General features: G+C 39.7%; 1 protein-coding gene across 1 annotated transcript in view; it reads right to left on the bottom strand.

Annotated features, from left to right (window-relative positions):
• The window catches only part of ush2a (Usher syndrome 2A (autosomal recessive, mild)), a 220,544-nt gene that overhangs the window by 42,093 nt on the left and 157,723 nt on the right, over positions 1-20,728 (bottom strand). The window contains exons 63-67 of the mRNA XM_085452171.1: positions 15,643-15,866; positions 14,105-14,444; positions 9,080-9,277; positions 8,773-8,927; positions 3,216-3,414 (exon numbers count right to left, since the gene is read on the bottom strand). Coding sequence (XP_085308297.1) covers positions 3,216-3,414; positions 8,773-8,927; positions 9,080-9,277; positions 14,105-14,444; positions 15,643-15,866 — 1,116 coding nt within the window. The remainder of the gene's footprint in view (positions 1-3,215; positions 3,415-8,772; positions 8,928-9,079; positions 9,278-14,104; positions 14,445-15,642; positions 15,867-20,728) is intronic.

Raw genomic sequence — 20,728 nt, 5'->3', positions numbered from 1 at the left:
CAAATACATCTCAGAATTTTTGTATCTTAATTCAAAAGCAACAGGTACAAGCAGCTGGAATGAATTTGAACTTGACTGTTTTTTAAAAAAAGCTCACATGGAAGTTTTCATTTGAGCTTTCATTGATAAATGTACACCTCTCATACCAAAATAATAAGAGAGGCCATTTTTGGTCTGAGGAATTCATCAGATCCAGTTACAATCCTGCATAAAAAAAGATTTAAAATCGTAAGTGTTGTAGCTAAAAAAAAAAGCAGTTTCTGTGGTTTCAGTGAGCGTGTGTGTGACAAAGATCCTGAAGTGTCTGTCTGACAGTGGTGAGATGCAGAGAAGATGAATAATAGCGTATTAAACATTAAGGATGAGGGAATAGCACAGCAATTATTTCTGTTCATATTTCACTGAAAACACTTAGATTCGCCCATCCATCTTTTTATCTGTTTCACTCCTTCCTCTGTTTCTCCTTCACTCCCTTTTAAAACATGTCACTCCTCGGATCCTTTCTCTCTTCAGTCTTCTGTTAATTTTTTTTTCTGTTGAACATCTTTGCCTCAGTCTTCCTTGAACTCACCGTTTCGCTTTTTCTATATTAGTTTTTGCTTAGTTACAAAGTAAAACATTTTAAGCCTGTCTGTTTATGACTGGCTGAAGATTAGTCCATACAGGATAATAAGGACAAAATAAAACAAAACTCAAAGCTTTACACAAGAATAATAATAATAAAAAAGATAATAATAATAATAATAATACCAAATGAAATATACAAGTTAACCTGAAATATGAACAAATACATGAAAACTATTTTAAAGCTATTTGTAGCCTGAAAAATGTTTAGATTCTGTTCAGATTTTTTGGTGGAGATGTCAGAGAGACAATGCTGAGGAAACTATTCAGTATTACAGACAATACATCTCATTCCCTGCACACCACACTGTGGAGTAATATGAAAGGAGGAGTTTGTTTCTACCAGCGACCAGCACTTTGTTCAGCTCCTCCTCCTTCTGTAAGAGTCAGTGATATCTGTAACACTGGATATCATTTATCTCACTATCCCTGTTATATCCCCTTCTCGTTATAACAGGCCACTTTATTTTTTCATGTGCAATAATTACTGTTATAACTTTAGCTCATCTGAGTATTTCTAGGATTTTCCCACACAACCATCTCTAGGGTTTTACAGAGAATGATCCGAAAAGAGAAAATATCCAGTCAGCGGCAGTCCTCTGGGTGAAAATGTCGTGTTGATGCCAGAGGTCGGAGGAGAATAGTCAGACAGAGCAAACAGGAAGGTAACACTAACTCAACCACTCATCACAGCCAAAGTATGCAGAAGAGCATCTTTGAACACACAACATGTTGAATCTTGAAGCAGGTGGGCTACAGCAGCAGAAGATCACATCGGGTGGCACTCTTGTCAGCTAAGGACAGGAAACTATAATTCACACGGACTCAAAATTGGACAACAGAGGATGATGTTGTCTGGTGGGGGTCTGGTGAAAACATGAAAGCATAAATCAAGCCTGCCTTGTATCAAGTGTTCAGGCTGCTGCTGATGGTGTAATACTGTGGAGGATATTTTGGGCCCCTTAATACCAACTGAGCACAGTTTAAGCGACATAGCATACCTGAGAATTGCTGTTAACTATTTCCATCCACATCCATCCTTTTGGACCACAGTATACGCTGTTCAGCATGCGCCATGTCACAAAGCTTAAATCACCAAAATCTCTGAGGAATGGTTCTTGTAAAATCTATTCAAGAAGTCTGGCAGTTTTTTGATGGGAAAATGAGGGTCACACTAAGTACTAGCCACTGAGTTACATGTAATTCTCTATTTTCTATTTATTGAGCAACTCGTGGTCGTGTATAAGGATTATTTTGCAAATAATAAAGTTCTTAGATCTTTAATCTTATCTTCTAACTGCTGTAAAAAACAAAACAAAAAAACACTCCAGTAAATTGCACTGACTTCCTAAAAAATGGATGTGCTCCAAAAGGAGAGCTGCAAAGTTCAGAGATAAAAAGAGAGAGGAATAAAGGAGGAGAGAAAAAGACTGCCCCAGTAGTGATTTTGGCTGAAAGTTTTCCAGTGTCTCACTGGGGGACAGGGGAATTTCACACACACACACGCTGGTTGCTTACACTGGCACACGGGGCTGGTACAGTATTACAGCACATTACCATCTCTATTTGGCATTGTTTGCTTTGCTTCGTGCCTACACATACAAACACACATGCACACAACTCCTGACCATACAAGCCAACCACAGGCACCATGGGAATAGTCTATTGGCTACTGGCAAAGCTGATGCCTGGTCTGAATCCAACACAGAGCACAGTAGAGAACTGTGAAGAGAAAATGCCACAGAAATTCAGCTTCAAAAGATGTCATCACTTGACTCCTATACATAAAAATTTAAAAGGGGGTAATGCAATCAGCTTTGAAAGACTCAACATTTTTCAGATAGTGCTATTTCAGTCCCAAAATACACTTTACTACACCCACAGTGATGATATTCGATTTGTATTTTCCTTTGTCACTAATATAATCTGTTTTATAAGAGACAGTAAATGTTTTCTTTACAGTGTTTTATACAGATGTTTGATTTTGCGTGTGTGTGTATATGTGTGTTGTAACTCATGGCAGGAGGCCAACAACACTGCTCCCCCTTGGAGTAGATAAAACAAGACTCACACATCGCCCAGCCCTGACACCATCATATTCATGTGCAAATCTGTAGTATGAAGGTAAGTCAACATGTCTGTTTTTCCCTTTTGAGACTTTTTCCATTGAGTCAATCTTTTGGTAGATTTATCTGATTGTTTGTGGATTCACTTGTTCTCTCAACTGTGAAATTACGTGACCCTCAGCTTGTGTTGTGATCTTTCTAACCATGTTGTGTTTGATTGTGCTTCTATGTATCGTGTATTTTTCTTTCTTTTATGTGCATACATGCCAGTATGTTTCTGTTTGTGTAGGCCATTAGGACAGAGAGCATGTGGCAGCAATCAGGTGTAAATTCAGTCATTACACAGCTTCTACAAACCGGTACGCAAAATAACACACGACAGAGAAGAAGGGACAAGAAGCGTGACAATGGAGGACAAAGCTGAAGAAAAAGGAAAGTACAATTAAGACTGTAACAAGAAAAAAAAACAGGAAGAGAGTATGAACAAGTAAGGAAAAGTGAGGAGAAGGATACGCCATGTCCTACCAGTCACTGTGAAATTTCTGGGTCCATCGATGTGCGTGAATATAGTTCCAACACCAGTCTGGTTCAGGTGGTACCGCTGTATTTTTCCATTTTGAAAAGTAGGTTCAGACCAGTTCACGTGGAGGGAGGAGGGGCTTACAGCTGTTACCACGGGAGGTTGCACGTCCTCTGGGACGCCCTGGACTGTTACTGCCACCACCTAAAAACACACACATGCACGTCACATAAACACAGGTTCAGAAACATACAAACAAAAACAGCCAGAGAAAACACAAAGAAAGAAAAACTGAAAAAGTTGCTGACATATAAAACAATTTTGAAATATTTTACTTCAACTTCAACCAAAAAAGGGTCCTGTTTCTAAGATTCCTAGTCTTTTAATAACAGAGGAAGATCTTTAATATACAAATGCATTAAGCAAGCAACTTAATAAAAAAATAAAGAAAAAATGAAGAAAACTAGCATGTTTATAGACAGACACAAATTACTGTGTTGTAAATGAAACTGCAAAAAAGAAATTATTCATAACTTGCATTATAGAAACTAACCAGAATATCAATGACATAGTAGGTCATCCAGTTCAAGATCCATCACAATTTACAGGTTACTGACCCCAGTGACAAATGTGAACTTGACCTTGAGCACAGTTTGACTGAAGACCCAACTAGGTTTCATTCAAATCTGAACAATACTGTAGGAAGAGCAGTGATTCCTGCGAACTGTTACTGGTATGAACTCATGTACAATAAAAGAATATAATTTATATAGTGAAACTGAATAATTTTGACAGAAAGACTTAAAAAATAAAATGTTACTACTGTACTTGAACATGAACTTGTTTCCAGAGAAATCTCCCTTTAGAATATAACTCAAATTCTTTTTGGATCTTGGATTTTATTCGAGAGGACAGACAGCAGAGAGCAAACACAAAAGTAGGGAGGAAACGAGGGGCAGACCCAGGGCAGAATCAAACCCAGACTCCTGCAGCCTTTCAGCATATGGGCTGCCTGCTTGACTAAGTGAACTACAGCAGCACCAGAGTATTGCTTCCATCCTGAGCCTTTACTCCCCCAATCATTTCCTTTAGCGTTCCAGTAGGACAGAGGATCCGACTGGAAGCTGTTCAAGCAATGCAATGTGTAGGAAATGCAATAATTATAAAGGATGTGCAAAATGTCTTACTACTGATCACTGCTACCATACTAAAACAAATCACTAAACAATCTGTTAATAGGCCAAGTTAAAAAATTACTGCTTCTTAGTACAGTAATAAGAGTGACCATTGTATTGTACATTCGTAGTGTAGTATCTGTGAGCTCATGTGAACGCTGAGTGAATGCGGAGACCACAGAATCACAGGGCAATCTGCTGCTAATGGCAACAGGGATATCCTGCCTTAATAGACTGTCACTAGCACTTCCACCACCTGTCCCACACAGTGCTATGCAATTAGAGCACAGCAACTACAACTAAAGAGACACACAAGTGCGTGCACACAGATAAACACACACAGGTGCATGCAGGTGTACACATGTAAACAGACAGAGGCAGAACAAAACAGCAAAGTAAGCAGAGAAGAAGGAGGATGCAGGGGAGGTGTAGTATCAGTCAGAGTGTGCTTCAGTCAAGTGTTTGCCAATATTTTCCTTGAATGTAAAAAAAATGAAAACTTAATCCGTGAATGTCACATATCTTTACTGGCAAACAAAAATTAGCACTCAGACTTGATGAGACAGATGGATAATGTGGGATCCCTTCAGGAAGCAGCTAAGTGACCCGTGATGCTAGTTTTTCTTATTAATTACATCTGGCTTATAATCACTGATTTGTATTTTTTATAGTTCACTGAAAGGAGTGATAGATCAAACAACTGGCTTGTCTTTTGACTTAGCATTAGGGGGCGTTCCCATTTGAAACGAATATCCAGATAGTGGATAAATGATATCTGGTTTCAGAAGTTCGTTTTTGTGTCACTCTTTACAAATTCAAATACATAAAATTACATCAAAAAGCCAACAAGAAGCTAAATTATCAGCTAATAACTAATGGTTTAATTCTTCACATACAGTCAAAATATGTCCCAACATGACTGATCAACAGTGTAGGGTATACAAAGAAGCAGAGATTACAGATTATGCAATAAACCTACTTGGCTAAATGAAAAGAATATTTGTCATTCATCCCATCTTTTTTCATATTAAAAAGTAGAAACTTGTGAGCCTCAGGAAAATGAGATGGTGAGAAAGAGTAAGGATAAGAAAGCAGAGACAACAGCTGGGAGAAACTGAGGACTACAATGTTAAGATCAAGGAAATGACAGGAGACAAATAGCAGCAAGAACAGGACAAAAGGATTTGAAGACAGAGAGGGACCAATCGCTCTTCCTCCCTTTCTAAGTGACCAACCATATTAGATCAGGACCTTCTGTTGTCACAGCAGGTGTGCGTTCCTGAGTGCCTGTGTTTCTTTGTCTGTGTCTGTGCCTGTGTGTGTTTGTGTGTATGTGAGGAGGCTGATGCCAGGTAATTGCAGTGGTATATTAGGTTAGCTCAAGTTATCCCATAATTGGGACTGTTTGGCCAATTTTCACTGGTGTACAAACTAATCCAACTCACTCCCTTCCTACCCTCTGCCGCGAGTGTGTGCGCGCTTGTTTGTGTGAACATATGTATGTGTGTGTGTGAGGAAGAGAGTTAGACAAAGAGAGCATGGAAGACTGGGCTTGTAGTCTGATGGTACTTGTATGTATAAAGGGTTCTTAGTAGCTTTCATGCAGGATGATCCAATGAGTTTAAAAAGTTTTATAAAAGGAATTTATAAAACTTCTTGTTAGGGGTCGCTACAGCAGGTCGCTATGAAGGTTTTTGAACTGGCAGAGTTTCAAGTGTTTTCAACTGAAACCAAACCAGCGACCTTTTGCTTGTTAAGATTTAAACTGGCTCCGAAGCTAAAGCAGTGCTAACATAAGGTACATTTTATACATCACTGATACTGTCTACAGATTTGCACTACAGTCCCCAGTAAGAATTTGAGCTCTTAGGTGTAAACTGTGAGAATTAATTATCTTAGTGGTTACGGAAAGGAAGCATGAAAGCAAAAGTGATTAATCTGTAAAGGTTTTCTACATTTAACTACATGTAAAACATCTCACATCTTCAGTGTGACGCTAAAGTTACTTATTTTGTTTAATTTTTGTGGTTTACTTTTTTATACTTTTACAGGAGAACAATCCAATATCATGCAGACATTTTGATTTTACTGGTATAAAAATTTTGTTTTAAAACAATAATTTATTATTTGTGATTTAAGCCTACATAACTCACAGACAGGAAAAGTACTATAAATAGTGTTTCAGCATTCCTAATTTTATTTTATTTTTTAAAAATTTTTATTAGAAAAAGATAACCCTAGTAAATACAAAATGCACTTTTTTAAATGATTATTTTATTTATCCTAGCTATCCTAACCTTCTCCACCCATGTAAGTAAGATAAATATAGAAAAGAAGAAAAAACTAAATCACATCACTGTATGATGCATGGTGGCAGTTTAGCATTATCATCATCCTCCAAGGCCAATGTCCTATTTCATGGCCCAGAACTAAACCTACAATTAAAAAGTCTTTCTCTTTAAGATCTGGACTTCTTCTGTCTCAGCTCAACCTTGCCACCAAGTTTAATCGTGCTGACAAACAGAAAGACAAAGAGAACTGAAAGCATGCTTGCAAAAGTGCAAACGAGACACCAGGCAGAAACTGAAATTGTATATTTATGTAATATGTTTATTTTTGTCAGTAGGACAAAAAGGACAAATCTAATGGTTCACAGTCAAAGTCTGCAGTCTTGTGTTGTGTAGCCACTGTTTGATAGGGTTTGACAGGAACTGCTCTGGCTTTAAAAATTTTAATTACCATAAATCTTTACTGGCTATTTACAGTTAGCAGACTAATCATCAATATGCCAACTATTATTTGTTAAGTTCTGTAAGGATACAAGAGCCAACAAATGAACCAGTGAATTAAAAAACATCAGTCCTTAGTAGGAGGTGAATGGTGTTGCATTAGTATTAACAAACTACAATGTGTTTTAGTCTGTTTACAGACAGCAGGAAATGCTTGCAACAGTAACATAATTGCCATATATAACCATACGTTATGTATCCCATGTATCTCTCTGTTACCATTTACCATTCCTCTTGTCCTTTTCCAGTCTTATTTTTCAAAGAAATTAATTTATGATGTACTTAAATAAATCAGTATATCACAAATAGGGATTGATATGCCATCAATCCCTCACAAACAATTTAGCCAATTTTTCCTTGATCTTAGCCGCTTCGCTCAATCCACGCCTGCAGCAGCACAGCCATAGGATTTCTCTTTATGTAAGGATGTGCTTGTCACAATAATGAGATGCTAAATTAACTTTAAAAAACCCAGAAAGACATTTTTTAATATGAGCTTTCATCGTCACTAAGCCAGAGAAATTAATTGTTGTGGTGATATCAGCTCACAGCCAGCGAGATAGCAGGGAGGGGGAGTTGTGTGAAGGTATTATGGGTACTATCAGAACCATCAGGTAGGCTCAGCAAATCCAGAGCCTTGCATTCAGGGGGAGAGCGGAAACATGGCTAAATAACAGCTTGTTCCTGCAGCAGAACAGAACAGAGTTCAAGCAGTGTAGAAACATCATACAATATAATTTCATAACAACAAAGGTCAGACAGGGCTAGTAAAATATCGCTTGGCAGAACAACTGTGGACTGCACCACCTTCATGATGTAAACAATGATTGCAAATCAGCATCTGACGTGGGTTTAATGAGACGGTAAAAAGATATTCACTGGTCAAACATCAAGTCAGAAGAGTAGTCAACTGCAGGCCATTGCTTTTAGCTAGTTTTTAAAAATTAACCCTAAGTGAAGTTAAGGGTTTAAATGTAAATACACAATTTTCTTAAGAGAAAATACAAAAATGCATATTTGTATTCAGACAGGTGACAAGGACAAGAATAAACCTGCCTGACACTAAGGTTATTTTATTCCATCAATTGCAAGTGCAATGTATGTTCGTGATCAGACATTGACAACATTCATTTACATTTCTACTTTCTCTCAAGAAGAAGTAATGCTCTCTCTAAAATTAACTTTCATCATTTTTTACAAACCTTTAAGTGTTCAAGCAAAATTAAAGAAGTGAACTTAACTACAGTGTGGTACTTAGTTCAGTGAAGCTAAGGCCATTTTTAGAGTAGCCATTAGATAATCATACAGTGGAATAATGTCATTTTGAAATGGGGTGCTACAATAGAGTATGGTTTTAGAAAGTGTGTGTATGTGTGCTGCTGTGTGAAAGTAAGAAAATTTTACATGAAAAGTTGGTAGAAGAGAAAAATAGCACTGAGTTGGAACAGACAACAGAATAGAGAGTATTTCCTGTTAAATCAAAGGCACATTCCTTTTTTTGGCTCAAAATTATATTTATTTTGCTATGATGAAACATGTGATGTTGAAATGTAGCGACTCTAAACCATCACAAGACATCAAACCACACAAATTCTTACCTGTGTACTATCAGTGCAACCAGCCCGGTTACAGACCCTCAGCTGGTAACTGTATTCCTGGAAAGGCCTGATCCCACCAACGTCAGTAAAGCTGTTTTCATCCCCACGGTAACGCTCTTGTCCATCACGCAGTATAGCATAGTGGGTAATCTCCCCTGGTGAAGTTTTAAAGATAATTGGGTAACCACTGTTAGATTTTTCTGCCTCTGCATTAATTTAATTACTCAAGCTGAACTCCAAACACAGAGAAAGACTTTTAATCACTGGATCTAACCTAAAGTAGTAATATCCATGCACATATACAAACCATTACTCCGGGCAGGTGCTTGCCATTGCAACTGGATAATATCATCTCTTTCACCTAGGCGGCTCCAGCGGGGTGTTGCCACTCCCCATGGTTTGTCCTCAGTAGTCGTCACTGTTGTAACATTGCTGGAGCCTCGACCAAAGCTGTTCCAGCCTCTCGCTCTGTACTCATAGGTGGTAAAAGGCTCCAGGTCATTGTCTATTTCCCAGTAAGTGTCAAAAAAACGGGAGGACAGTAAGGGGGCAAGGGAAAGACAAAAATGCATTATTAAAAGTTTATTAATTCCATATAAACCCCTCACCTCTCCATTTTACTTAAAAGTCTCAAAGTGCATCTCTATTATAAAATAAAAAGTGAATGCTTCTCCACCCCATGGTCGTGCGGGCAGCAGCCTAAGCACAGAAACCAAGAGCTCCCTCTCCTCGGCCACCTCCTGAAGCTTGTCTGGGGGACACCGAGGCATTCCTAGGCCAACCAAGGAAGGACATGTAAAGGAGGCATTATAGTTAGATGGCCGAACCACCTCAACTGGCTCCTTTCGATGTGGAGAAGTAGCCTCTCTCGAAGGACTGCACTCATCACCCTATCTCTAAGGAAGAGGCCGGCCACTCTTCTGCTTGTTTCTACTATTTTGTTCTTTCAGTTATTACCCAAAGCTTGTGACCACAGTTGAAGGTAGGAATGTAGACTGACACCTTTGCTTTCATGTTCAGCTCTCATGTCCAAATAACTGCTCCAGCCACACCCCACATCTGTCTGTCAATCTCTTTCGCCCCTCTTTCCTCTTTCCTCTCTTGTGAAAAAGACGATTAGAAATTATTCTATTTGGGGCAGCAGATCATCCCTGAACCAGAGTGGGCACTCCACCCTTTCCTGTCTGAGGACCTCAGACTTGGAGGTGCTAATTTTCAGAGATGAGATTTTGAGGTCAGAAGCTTTACAGCAGATAATTACACATAGAAATTCTGTCCATGATGATTATGAAGAGAATCGGTGACAAAGAGCAGGCCTGGCAGAGTCCAACTCCCACTAGAAATGGGTCTGACTTAGTGGCATCAATGCGGACTAAACTTTCATTTTAATTGTACAGGGATTGAATGGCTGTTAACAATGGGCCAGACACCCCATACTCCTGCAGCACTCCTTCCCACAGGCAACCCTGAGGGATGCGGTTGAATGCCTTCTCCAAGTCCACAAAACATGTGTAGACTGGATGGGGAAGCTCCCAAGCAAGTTCTAATATTCCTGAAAGGCTAAAGAGCTGGTTAATTGGTCCATGACCAGTACAAAAAGTGCATTGTTCCTCTAGAATCCAAGGTTCAACTAATGGACAAATCCCGGTCAGGCTGAAAAATGTGATCCACACCCTGCGGTCAACCTTCTTAAAGATAATCACCACCATAGTCTGCCAATCCAGAGGCAGTGCCCCAGATCTCCACTTCACTCCAAGCGATGGAGCACTCTCGAGCACCCCAACCACGGACTCCAAGCAAACTCAACTGTCGTTCGGTGCGTAAGTGCAAACAACAGTCAGGAGCAGCTCCCTGGCTATATATAAGCACTATCACCAGTGTGAATGTCAGGCCACGAAGCACTATGACAGACAGGTTATTACAACCCTATTGCAAAGGTACAGGCACAGTAGTATTTATACATATAGTTGTACTTGCACACATTTGTGCATTACTTTTAGGAGTGTAAATGGTCTCTTGTAAACTACCAGTCTGGGATTCTTGTCTGTACTTCTGGAATAATTAAAATAGAAAAAAATGTACAGATGAAAAAAACAGCAGTGAGGTTTGCCTAGAAATATAATACAATCTGTTTTTCTGTGTTTGATTGTAAGATATTGAAAAGCTAAGTTAATACAAAGCTCTTGTGGATAATACAGCTTACACTTATGTCACCCACTTCACATGTGGAGCTATCTGGGCGTGATCTAACTTCTTTCTTTTTTTCTCCCAGAGAAGTATAGCATGATACTCTGCGCATGAATGCGTGTGTGCATGCGTGTGTGTGCTTGAGAAACATCTGGTGTATGGTGGGTGGCGACAGCTTTATGTGCCTCTGCCCAGATGGTGTCACAGCATCGCCTAGAAACTCTTATCCTAACCACCCCATGCCACATGCACACATACACAGACAAAGTAATGAAAACACATACGCAGAGCTACACTCCAGAGCCACACTAAAATAGTAACTAACTGGATGCAAAAACACATATCATTTATGAGGACACAACCACCCACACACACACATATCCACAACCACAATTAGTCTTGATTTAACAGACGTAACTACCCAGATAAATAATGTGTGGACAGACTGAAAATCACGACACACACGCCCACAAACACAAACACGTTCCTGCTCCCTTTGGGCTGATAAATAGTAGAGAATGTGAAAATGGCATTTAAACGCCCATCTCTAAGTTTTAATAACACGCAAGTGTACAGCGCAGACAGAGTTACCATGTTAGAGCTATTAGCGTGCACTGCAGCAGCTGTCTTGGTGCGTGTGTGTGACAGAGGGAGTGTGTGCAGAAGGGCATCTGTCTGTAAAGCCCTTTGATTGTAGCGGCTGACACATTTAGAGTAAATGCAGAACTGGCTTCTGCAGGCTTGCAGTTTCTGTGAACGCCATGTTTTACAGATGGCTGTAACGTTTTACTTATTCTTCATTGTGACTTAGAGAACTGAAGTGGAAGAAAAGTAATAATTTCAATGCAGGGCTGCAAATACTTGATGTTTATAACTAAAACACATTAAGCCTATAGAAAAGTACTGATACTAAAGACTAGTTAACTTAAATTTCTAGGGAACTAGAGGGCGATGTGGCTGACTTTATGCATTCATTTGTCATCTTATATTTGGACCACAATCAAATTTCATCAAGTGGCAAAACTGATTGTGTCTTTTAACTCATTCACTGCCATTGACGTCTATAGCCGTCAATGGCAGTGAATGAGTCAATGGGTTTAACTCATTCACTGCCAATGGCTGGCAGTGAATGAGTTAACTTATGCAACTTGACTTGGTACTTGGCCATCTACAGATTTGTCTTAAAAAAGTAGGTATAATCTTCCTGGCTGTTCAGATTGCTTACTGACTCACATGGAGCTATAACTTTAGCTACAAATAAAAAACTACATACATGTTTAAGGTATAATCAGACGCATAAACTTAGAGCCCCCGAGAGCAGCCATTTGGCTTTTCTACCTTTAAAACCCGCCTTCCAGCCAAATGGCTGGTAGGTGTTTAGCTAGGCTTTAGCTTCAGCCAAGTGGAAGCTAAATTGTCTAGTCATTCATATGTAAATTAGGTTGTTACCTGAGAATTCTGGAGGGGAGTGGGGGTGTGTGAATGAGGGGGTGGGGGAGCTGCTAAAAGCTGTGAACTTCCTTTTGTGTTCGTCTTGATGCATTCTCAATCATCCAGGGAAATAAATCTCCAAAAGTCACCAACTTGGAGTGGTTAGTTTCCTGAGCCACAAGGAAACTTGGAGTGTTTCAGTTTGCCATCTTAGGGAGAAATCAACACACATGGGTGTATTTCCTTTGTTGCTGAGATTTATTGATAAAAACAGTACAAAAAACCAACCATTTGCACACATATTTACAAATAATAATAAAAAGTGAGTGAGTACATTTCAACATTTTCAGCAATCACTCACAATCCTGGCACTGCCATGGTATCTGTAGTCTGCATTTACCACATGTGTATCTGTAGCAGTGAACACATCGCACAGTGGCATGATTGTTCTTGCATTTGTGTTTGACCTGACACATGGCTCTTTTTCCAGGGCTAGGTGTGGAGGGTTGTGTCCAAAGCAACTGTTCTTTTCTTGCCTTCTTCCCAGCTTCCCAACACTACCAAAAGGAAGCCAAACACTGTCACCCTTTACAACAAAACAAAGTGTGGCGTAGATGTGATGGACCAGATGAGAGTTGGCTCACTCTCATGTAGCTGGGAAGAAGGCAAGAAAAGAACAGTTGCTTTGGACACAACCCTCCACACCTAGCCCTGGAAAAAGAGCCATGTGTCAGGTCAAACACAAATGCAAGAACAATCATGCCACTGTGCGATGTATTCACTGCTACAGATACACATGTGGTAAATGCAGACTACAGATACCATGGCAGTGCCAGGATTGTGAGTGATTGCTGAAAATGTTGAAATGTACTCACTCACTTTTTATTATTATTTGTAAATATGTGTGCAAATGGTTGGTTTTTTGTACTGTTTTTATCAATAAATCTCAGCAACAAAGGACATACACCCATGTGTGTTGATTTCTCCCTAAGATGGCAAACTGAAGCACTCCAAGTTGGTGACTTTTGGAGATTTATTTCCCTGGATGATTGAGAATGCATCAAGACGAACACAAAAGGAAGTTCACAGCTTTTAGCAGCTCCCCCACCCCCTCATTCACACACCCCCACTCCCCTCCAGAATTCCCAGATAACAACCTAATTTACATATGAATGACTAGACAATTTAGCTTCCACTTGGCTGAAGCTAAAGCCTAGCTAAAAGCCTACCAGCCATTTGGCTGGAAGGTGGGTTTTAAAGGTAGAAAGGTAGAAGGCTGGGCACTGCTGCTCTCGGGGGACTCTAAGTGATAATCAGGATGTGACAAGAAAACCAAAAGCTGGTAAAACTTCAACAGTTAACAAAAAAAACCCTCTGTAAAACAGACATTAGATACTCTGGACCAGGGACTCTAAAGAAGAAGCAAAATGAAACAAATTTGTCATCACAAAATTGGTAGTCCTGTAATTATGAAACAATAATTTTTCAAGAGGAAAAGCTATAAAAACATAAAAATACAATCAAAACAATTCCTAAATTTATGTTGTTGCATTAACTAAAACTGGTTAGTGGGCCAGATTGGAGTCTTCGCCAGGCCTAGTCTGATCCCCGGGCTGTATGTTTAACACCCTTGCTCTAGACACTAACCTGGCACATACCCAGGAACTTTTAAATTGCTAATAAAAAGACACATACATACATGCTCATCAGTTACCTGTAAATGTATATACGGTGGCATCTCCACTGTACACTACCTCCTCATGCGATGGGCACATGCTTCCCTTCAGCTGCTTGTTGTCAGTGTGTGCGTGACTGCGTGAGTCAAACATTTTGTAACTGTCATTACTTCTGTTTGTATGTGCAGACAGGTCCGCAGTGAGAGCTTCCTGCGTGATGCTGATGAACGGTGAGTATGTTGTGGATTGTGTCTCAGGGTGTGTGTGCGCAGACAGGACCCATGTGCACGCAGTCATAGATGGATCAAGGCCACAGGAGCCGCAGTAAGCTGTAGATGCTGCAGCCACAGGACACACAGCGCCCTGCAAACACTGGTGCTGCACAGAGAAAAAGGAGAGACCGACAGAATGAATGAAGGAGAAGAGAAAAGAAAACTTTGTTTAAGTGAACTAGAACAGAAACGTACCTCATGAAAGCTTACGATCCTCTTATTTGCTGTTATATTCTGAAGGAGAAAATCACTATATACAGCGTGTGTGTGTCTGTGTTGCATACATGGCTCTTAATGACATCATTAGAGCTAATGAGAGTTCCTACCCTTTGTCACTGCTTGCGTGTGTGTATGTGTGCATGCATGTGCCATCTCATGCTGGCTTAGGAACACACAAACGCCACAGGACCTCAGTTGATAAATGGAGGATGGGCCAGTCCCCAACTCCTGATGCGACAATGAGAGCAAGTTTGATAGACAAAAAAACCCAGAAATTCTGTCTAATGTCCACTGGGCTGCTGGAGATGATCAGCTCCTTCATGTAATTTCAGCCAATCTGCAAGGCTTTTAGCAAATGCTTAATTGGGGCATCTAATGTGTAGCAGTCTTATCCTCTCCATTTCCATTTCTATTTTTGGGTAGGTCAGTTTGTAAATGTGACACCTACAATTTTCAGATAATATAAGATCAATATTTAACGTTTTTGTTTATTTATGACATTATTTTCTACATGTGATCCTACAATTTCTCGTCCACTAATAAACTTTCAGAAGAAACACTACTTGAAGATGCTAAACACCTGAAACCTTTCAGTTCTCAGTCAACAAGGTCATGGTAGTTTTAAGAGCTTAAAAGGAGGCAACCTACAGAAGTCCACCTGCCATTTTTTCTAGCTCGCAATATCACACCTTAAATACTTGACAATCGAACTGCAGCGGTTTTTAAAAGAACTGACATCTTGTGTCAGCATGTGATTGTCAACTATTTCATACTTATCCAATCATTCAGTGATTACCTGTGGCTAAAGATCGACATATAAATGCTTCATCTTTAATAAAGGTGATCACTCAGAACCTGTTTTACACTCTTCCTTCTAAGGGGAAAGTGAACTTAAACCATTCAACCAGATCAGGTTTTTCCTTTATTTTGCTATCTGTAATACAGATGTAGAAAGAAATGGTCACAGCTGCCAAATACTGGTTGACTGAATGATCAGTGTGCTTCAGATTTCCCCGTCTAAGGTTAATGACGTGGAAAACAAGAAAACACACACTAAAAACACATTGTCTCACGTAATCACACACCTCTATTACCAGACCAGGCGTGGGTCTGTCTGCACACACATGTCGTCGGGGGTCAAAGCCAATCCCACTGCAGCATTCCTGATCCTGATGTATGACCTTTGAACCACAGCAGCGGAGTGTCACTGTGGCATTGCCAGCAGGGTGCATTGTGGGATATCCCTCATTGCCCACACAGCAAAGAGTTGTTGAAGAGCTTACATACTCGTGACCACAGCAGATGAAACCTGAAGCAAGAGAGAATATGCATCATGCCATTATTTTGTTCCACTTTCATTCTGATCTTAACATACCAGGAAATGATTTATCTTGGATCCACTTCACACTACAGTGTGCTGTGCAAATTTAGGTACTGAAAATATATATGGTGTGATAATTATTAATTTTTTTTTTTTTTAATAAAACGACATTCCCACATTTCTTAAGTCTGAACAGCTGTTTAAGAAACATACAAATCCATCAAAGGTCTTCCCACACTCCCAGGATTCAGCTGGCCTCCTGGCATCGTCTCTGTGATTTATTGGATATTTCTCTTTATCTTTCTATATAACAGCTTTGCTGTGATGTCTGATGTCTAAAATCAGCTTTTCTGTTTTTCTATAACATAAAACACATTTTCTTTTCCTGGTCATCTATCACTCTACACTAAAAAGGATATTCTGTAATACTATTCGGGCTTCTTAGTTTTTTCATCTTTTCTGTCATCCTCTTCCCTCTGTAACCTTTCTTACTGCCTCAGTCCTCGTCCTTCCTCCTTTTCTAAACTCCCCTTTCCTTCACTCCTTAATCTATGTTTTCCGATATGAACAGAAAGAGTATTTAGGCTGCTCTAAATATTATTGTGCCTCTCTTCTTATCAACTCTTATCCACGTATCCTCTTCCTCTTTCCTCCATCCCCTCCTCCCCTGCATACTATTTCTCCTCTCTGAGCAGTAATATTCAGGCTATGCTGTCTAAAGACTGCAACGGGAAAGGAAGTGCGTTTTTCTGAGAGCTGCCATTTCTGACAGTGATAGGTGATGTCTGTCTGCCACCACTTCACCTTCAGCAGCAAGGTGACATTTAAAATGCATGCTATCACTCCATTTACCTGTAAATGTTTTGCAGCTGAATATCAAATTTCAAGTATGTTTCTTCACAATCTCCGGCACTTCACATTTCAAACTGAAATAACGTGAGTTGGTTTCGATGACAGACAAATTAAAACTTTGGCAGTACACGGAGATTCAAGGGAGAAATTCCTAGTGGAGCAAGAAATGATCCAATAAAAATAGCTTATGCTTGTTAAAGAATAGTTGGGATATTTAAAGACTAATGGTACATTGAAAACTCTCCTAATATTTCTTAACAAGATGTTTGTATTCCAATGTTGAAGCATAATTAGGAAGCCCAAAATTTTTGTTTTACTTAGAAAAGACACCAATGAGCACTGATAAGGGTTCTCTATGGTCTTTGTTAGACAGCAATGATAAAAAGATGACAGTCCGAGGGAGAGGTGGAGAATCTTGGTTGCTGTCTAACCCCTAAGCTCATGGGGTTCCTCCAAAACCGCCATCTTTTGATACTATAACAACTAAATCAACTTGTTTTGACTTGGCATACATAAATCATACAAATTGAAAATTACTGACACTTTCGTGGATCTGATGAATGTTAGGTCACGGAGAGGAGGGCAAACCCGACAGCAGCATGTAGGAGAGACGAACCTAACAGCAGCTGAGGATACCGGAGTGAATTTCCACTCTGCCTTTTTTCTAGTGGCCCTGATAACCATTCAGTCAACCTGGCTGCTTGGATGGATTAGCTTTAGACGATAGTTTAGACTGGCAAGCTCTGGCTTTGCAATGAATTAAAGGTTATAATAACGTCCCACTATAATGCTGAGTCAGTAACTCCCTGCTGTGAAGGAGCATTAGAAATACAAATGAGCAAAGGATGGCCAGGCTGACGAAAAAGATCTAACTGCAATGATAAAAAAAATAGACCGATTTTAATCACAGTTTAATGAGAGCGCTCCCAAAGTAAAAGCGCCTAATTTTGAATTACAGAGCGATAGACCGGAAGAAGCCACAGTCTTACTGGTTATTTAGTTTATTGTGAAAATAATCTATATGTTATGAGGTATTTAGCAAATGTATCCTAACAGTTGATGACATGCTGATCTGTAGCTCTATCTACCCCCAGCTGTGATGCCCATTTTATTTGACAGCACACATTAAACACTAAGTCATTGCTTTGTAACACAGCTTCACTCTTTAATGGGAATGCAGCTTGTTGTGGAGTGATAAATAACTTATTATTTAACACTCTAATCAGCATTTACACTTTCAGCACATTAAATTCTGTTAATTTAAGCAATCAGTTCACTTAAAGGCCAAAAGTGCAGAATGGCACATATTTTCCATTGCGCCGCTGCAGTGCATTATATGCTCAAAGCATCCATCACAGGCACAATGTGACAGGAAAGCGCATGTGTATGTGATTGTGTGACATAAAAGCAGTCTGACGGCTAGTAACTCACTTAGCAGCGGCAGCTGTTGCGGAGCGGGGGCTTGGTGGCCAATTCCCCCAGCGCCTTACTTCAGCTTCAATGACGCGCAAATAAACAGCTCAACACTTTTCCAAAATAGCTTCTCTCTACTCATCCGTCGTCCTCTCAGCATCCTCACCTCTTCTCCTTCTTTCCATCCGGACGCCAGGCCCTCTGCATCTCACAGTTTTCAATCATTTGCTTTACTTATAGCTCCTCTGCAGCAATCGAACCGTCATTCTCTGCGTCATCGAACATGGTTCTGTTCAAACACATAAGTCTTTCACCTACTCTAAGAAATGCCATGTTTATCAGTTGTGACCTGAAGTTCAGGATTTACATCTTCATCATCACTGATGAATTTCTTTTCCTGACCCCACATTCTGTCTAATCTTATATTACCTTTAATAATCTACCTTCTTTTTCTCTCTACAGGTGAGCAAACTCCTGCACGAACTGCTGGTTTCCCCTGAATGTTCACATTTCTCTGGTCCTCATGCATGTACTTCCTTAACTTGCTACCTTTTCTCTTTATCATCTCCATGTCTTCCTCCTGTCTCTGCCTTCCTCTTACCCCATTTTCCTTGCACTATTACTCTATCACTCTCTCTGTATTCACACCGTTCATAGGTCTGAATCTCTTGTTTACTGTTCTGCAGCTAAACTTCACTATTGTATTATCATGCATTCAGCAGGAATTCAATCCCTGTCTCTATACGCGTTATCTGTGTATGGGTATGTGTGACATCCCTGTTCATTTGTGTTAACATTTGAAACGCACACCCCTATTTTCTCTTCCTCTCTATAAGCTGTGTGGGTTGTGTTTTTTTTTTTTTTTTTTGCATGGCTGTGTATGTGCAGACAACATTTTATCACACACCTCTTGTTTTCTCTCTTGCATCACAGAATGCTTCAGCCCTAATCTTCAGATTTACGCAGGATTTGCATACATTCGTTAATAGCGTCGGGAGCGCCGCGTCAACACAAGGTGCTTAGACAACGTGAATTATTATTAGGGTTTCAGTCATTCCACTTAATGATAAGTCAATATTTAGTCCTGCCAATGAACTACTGATAAAAATGTGTGTTGTGGATTAGGGTTATCCGAGCTCTCTAGGAGACCAAAACCCCTCTACAACTTTAAACAAACCAAACACTTTTAAATACCTGAATATATTACAAGGGGTTTGGCACAAAGTGCACAGCGAATGTACACATACACATATTTGTGTTTATGCACAACAGCACACACTTAAGCTGAAGCAGGTTTCATGGAGAAAAAAAATCGTGTGCTACTTAAAATTATAGATCATGACAGATACATACTGGCTACATGAAACTACAATAGGAAAACCACTGAAATATTTTAAAATATGTCTTTGATTTGAGATTTATTCTATTATGAAAGTAAGAGTAGAATAATCTTTCTTGTAGATTTAACCTGAGAAAACCAAAATCTTGACCACAAAGGTTTCCGGGATGTCCGAGGTGAGCATTCGCAGTTTTGTGACGTAATGCAACGAACAGTCCTTTTGGGGAGGCAGCTACTGCTGTTGGGTTGTTCCCCATGATGCCATGAGAAGGTTTTAGATGTATAGCATGAATAAAAAAAACCTTCTTAGCAGAGAACTGCAATACCACAAGATGATAGGTGATCTTCACTCCAATGGTTTTATATTTGTGGCTGATTTGAACACATTTATAGTTAGAAAGACAAATACTTTTAGAAATTTTTTATTTCTTGAATTTTAGGTGATGGTCGCACTAAAGGCAGAATTCGTTTTTTCTGACTTTACTAGGAAGCTACAAATATTTTTTAAAGTCATACTTGACTCAGCCTAATCCTTTGTGACATTATTATTTCAGTTTCTTCGGTCAGACTTTCTCTTGCTTATATACAGAAATGGAAGGGTAGCGAATACAATGGTAATTTTGCACTTGTATGCAGGGTAATAAGACTTAATCAAATATTAGTGGCAAAAAACAAATGCAGTAATTCAACACAAGCACCTTACTAGCTGCCAAACATGGTAATGGAGGGGTGATCGGGTGGGCTTGTTTTTCAGCCGTATGACGTAGACACCGTTCAGTCACTGAGTCGAACTCCTTTGTATACCAAAGTATTCTATAGTAAAATCTGCGACCATCTGACTGACGCCTAAAACCTGGATGGGTCATTCAACAGGACAATGATCCCAAGCACAGCACCAAGTATAAATTAGAAGGGTTAAAGAATCAAGTGCTTGCAATGGCGCAGCCCAAGTCCAGACCTGAACCTGATTCAAAATACTGTGGCGGGACCTTAAGTGATCTCTGCATTAAAAAATGCCTGCAAATGTCAATTAACTGAAGCACCATCATAAAGAAGGGTGGGCCAAAATTCGTCCAGAATGATGTGAAACACTGATTTAGTCATAAAGAAACCGTTAAATTCATGTTAATACCGCTGAAAGTGCAGGCTAGTGAATTGTGGGGTGAACTTAGTTTTTCACAGAACTGCACAGAGCCCTATGAAAACGTTCTCTTTCAGCTCTGTGCTGATCACAGTCAAAGAAAGA

The sequence above is a fragment of the Copadichromis virginalis genome, linkage group LG1 (genome assembly GCF_057382275.1).
Source record: "Copadichromis virginalis isolate Kocher_CV1m ecotype Utaka linkage group LG1, C_Virginalis_male_GT1.1, whole genome shotgun sequence".
Taxonomy (NCBI): domain Eukaryota; kingdom Metazoa; phylum Chordata; class Actinopteri; order Cichliformes; family Cichlidae; genus Copadichromis; species Copadichromis virginalis.
This window is presented reverse-complemented; position numbering and strand designations above follow the sequence as displayed.